The sequence below is a fragment of the Anarrhichthys ocellatus genome, unplaced genomic scaffold (assembly GCF_004355925.1).
Source record: "Anarrhichthys ocellatus isolate YVR2014 unplaced genomic scaffold, GSC_Weel_1.0 scaffold3824, whole genome shotgun sequence".
NCBI lineage: Eukaryota > Metazoa > Chordata > Actinopteri > Perciformes > Anarhichadidae > Anarrhichthys > Anarrhichthys ocellatus.
Genome location: NW_022283798.1, coordinates 1,910 through 5,167, shown reverse-complemented (window position 1 = coordinate 5,167; position 3,258 = coordinate 1,910). Strand labels below are relative to the sequence as shown.

General features: G+C 43.9%; 1 protein-coding gene across 1 annotated transcript; it reads right to left on the bottom strand.

Annotated features, from left to right (window-relative positions):
* Window positions 1-1,986: 1,986 nt before the first annotated feature.
* LOC116379168 (trace amine-associated receptor 13c-like) lies at window positions 1,987-2,973 on the bottom strand. Its single transcript, XM_031841103.1, has one exon. The coding sequence runs from the start codon at window positions 2,971-2,973 to the stop codon at window positions 1,987-1,989; it is 987 nt and encodes a 328-aa protein (XP_031696963.1).
* Window positions 2,974-3,258: the final 285 nt, after the last annotated feature.

Sequence of the window (3,258 nt, the reverse complement as noted above, 5' to 3'; positions counted from 1 at the left end):
AGCCTTCAGTTATCAAGCACCTCTTTTGTGGAACCAGCTTCCCGTTTCGGTCCGGGGGGCAGACACACTCACCACATTTAAGAGTAGGCTTAAGACTTTCCTCTTTGATAGTGTTTATAGTTAGGGCTGGCTCTGGTTTGCCTTGGACCGGCCCTTAGACAAACTGGTATAGGCAAAAACTACAGGGGGACTTCCTTAGGATACACTGAGCAGCTCTCTCCTCCTCTTCTTCACCTCTGTCTGTATGCATTGATGTCCCATTAATGCTCATTACTAACTTTACTTCTTCCCCGGAGTATTTGTGCTTTCTCGCCTCACAGGTTCCCATGACCGCAGTTTTATCTGGACACTGGTCCTTCAACCATCCATGGCCCTGCTGACACCTACTACGATCTTCATTATTAACATTATTACCCCTATTACCGATACCATTAATGCACAGTACTGATTTTGTCTCTTCCCCGGAGTCCTTGTGCTTTCTCTCCTCACAGGTTTCCATGGAACATGGTTTCATCTGGACCCTGGTCCTTCCTCCTACCATGGCCCTGCTGACTCCAACTGCTAATATCACTTTTATTATTACTCACATTACTATTTCATATTACCGATACCATTAATGCACATTATTGACCTGCTTCTTCACCAGAGTCTCTGTGCTTTCTCGCCTCACAGGTTCCTGTGTATCCGGGTTATACCTGGACCAGGTCTTGTCTCCTGCTGTGGTTCTGTCATACATTGAATGTGCTGTAATTACATTGAATGTGTTGTAATTCACTTATCCTGTTCTACACATGACATCTATTGCACTTCTGTCCATCCTGGGAGAGGGATCCGTCCTCTGTTGCTCTCCCTAAGGTTTCTTCCTCTTTTCTCCTCGTTAAAGGGGTTTTTTGGGGGAGTTTTTCGTGTTCCGATGTGAGGGTTCCAGGACAAAAGGATGTCAAATGTGTACATATTGTAAAGCCCTCTGAGGCAAATTTGTAATTTGTGATTTTGGGCTATATAAAAATAAATTGAATTGAATTGAATTGAATTCTCACAAATTTTCTTTCTTTTTCTGCAGCACAGCACGCCCCCGACAAGCTGGATGATTTCATTGATGCCATCAACTCAAATCTGCAGCCTATGTTCATGCAGATTAGAAAAGGGATGTCTGAAGACAGCGGTCACCAGTTCTACGCCTTGGTAAGTTTGGGTTTAAGTCTTCTACTGGGACTGCATTGTCAGGCCTGTTCCCCTAATACACAGAACTGGGGTGTCACGACTCCAGTCTCAGTCCAGAAGATGAGGACTTCAGCATCAAATGTCTTTTTTTTAAACTCGTTCTATTTTCAACATAACTTTGTACTAAACCAAACTGTAAATATACATTTCTTTATAGTTATATTTACACAAATAAATGAATATATTTTCACTGGAATCTCTTCATTATGTTTAGTTAAACACCATCATCAAAAACAAAATACAAAGCAATTTCTTTACATAATACAGGCTTTACTATCACAAGAGCGTTAACAGTTCTTCTAAACCAGGGGAGATAAATATCAGTCTGCTGTTAAACATTTCTCTCATAAAGTGGTTATGGTTTGGACATTAGTTTTGCATTGCTGCTGAATCCTGACATTTATGATTCACACATTACCTCAATAATTCTGTGTTTAAATGGAATTTCTGAGACAATAATATATACATTTTCACTCAACAGTCAGAGCCTCAATATTTACCTATCTAGGAAAAAATAACTTAAGTTTCAAACTCTGTTGCTAAATTCCAAATTGTGCCTTCTATTATCTTCTAATGACAGTATTTTATTACAAAGTCCTTGTGCATTAACCACGCTAGAAAAGTTCATCTTTTGTGAGTCTGTTAAGATCCTTACAGGTTACACAACATGCTGACATACACAAGTAGAATGGATGTTTTTTTTTGGACAATTTCACTTGTCACTAAGTGGATGTAGGTCATAACAAAAAGCGTGGAGTGACTTTAAATCATATTTGCCTGAGAGGAGTTCTGCTGAAGTATCTTCAGGGTGACAATTGACTTTATAGCTTTCCTAAACCACGGATAGAAAAAAGCATATATGAGTGGGTTCAAACAAGAGTTAAAAAACAACAGCCAGGACACAATGGCCCAAGACGAAGCACTGTTTGAGATGTCCTGTCCTGCAAGAGAGGGGTAGTAGTACGGACAGAAACTCATCAAAAACACCAGTATGACAATACCCAGAGTCCTGGCTGCTTTTCTCTCTGATTTCTTTGCAGTGACTGTAACTGCACTGACCGCCGTAATATGAGACCGCATGGCACGAGCCTGAGACACAGCCACCAAAAACACTCTAATGTACAGAATCAGGATGACTGAGCAGGGGCCAATAAACGTGAACACAAGGTCGACGGTGCCAGAGACGTAGCTAATCACCACCATACACTCCCCATAGCAGGAGTTTTGTCCGGCTGGCTGCCTGAGATGGTCCTTTAATATCAGCCCGTTGAAGAGGAACGAGCCGGCCCAGCACAGACACACAGACAACTCAATTCTGCTACGAGTGATTTGGATGGGGTACTGCAGAGGATAACAAATGGCTACAAAGCGATCGATCGATATGAGCACCATGTTCCCCACAGAGGCTGAGGTGAGACTGAAGCCGACAATGTAAGACAGGGTGCACATGAGGTCGCCCAGCAACCAGCAGGTTTCTATGAATCGCACCGTATCCACCGGCATCACCAGCAGCCCGACAAGGAGGTCTGAGATGGCCAAGGAGAGCAGGAGCAGGTTGGTGGGGGTGTGAAGCTGTCTGAAGTGGGAGATCGAGATGACAACCAGCAGGTTGAGAGCGACAGTGAGCACAGAGATGAAGAAGAGCAGCGTGTAAAGGAGGACGGTCTCAGTGCGAGGGCGCATTAAACCCCTGCAGGACGAGTTGAGGAGCTGAGGGTAGCAGAGCTCTGCTCCCACCAGGCCGTCCATCATGCGGTGCTCAGAGGAGGGGATGACCTGAACCTGCTGAGCTCAAGCAGCTCTCTGAACGTACGAGACATAGTGCAGCTCACTTATCTCTGACGCCACTCCACCCTTCCTCAACTCCCCAGTCATCCTCCTCATCCTCCTCATCCTCCTCTGCTTTTGTCAGTCTATTCCTCCCATCTCTCTTTTTATCCCACGTGACATGAAGCAGCACATTAGTTTCATGTAACTGATGGATTTTCTCGAAACTGTAAGGCTTTGTCTAAGTTTTGTTAAAGTCACATCAAG

Coding starts and splice junctions, on each gene's coding strand:
- LOC116379168 (XM_031841103.1), bottom strand. CDS start 2,973: ATGGACGGCCTGGTGGGAGCAGAGCTCTGCTACCCTCAGCTCCTCAAC.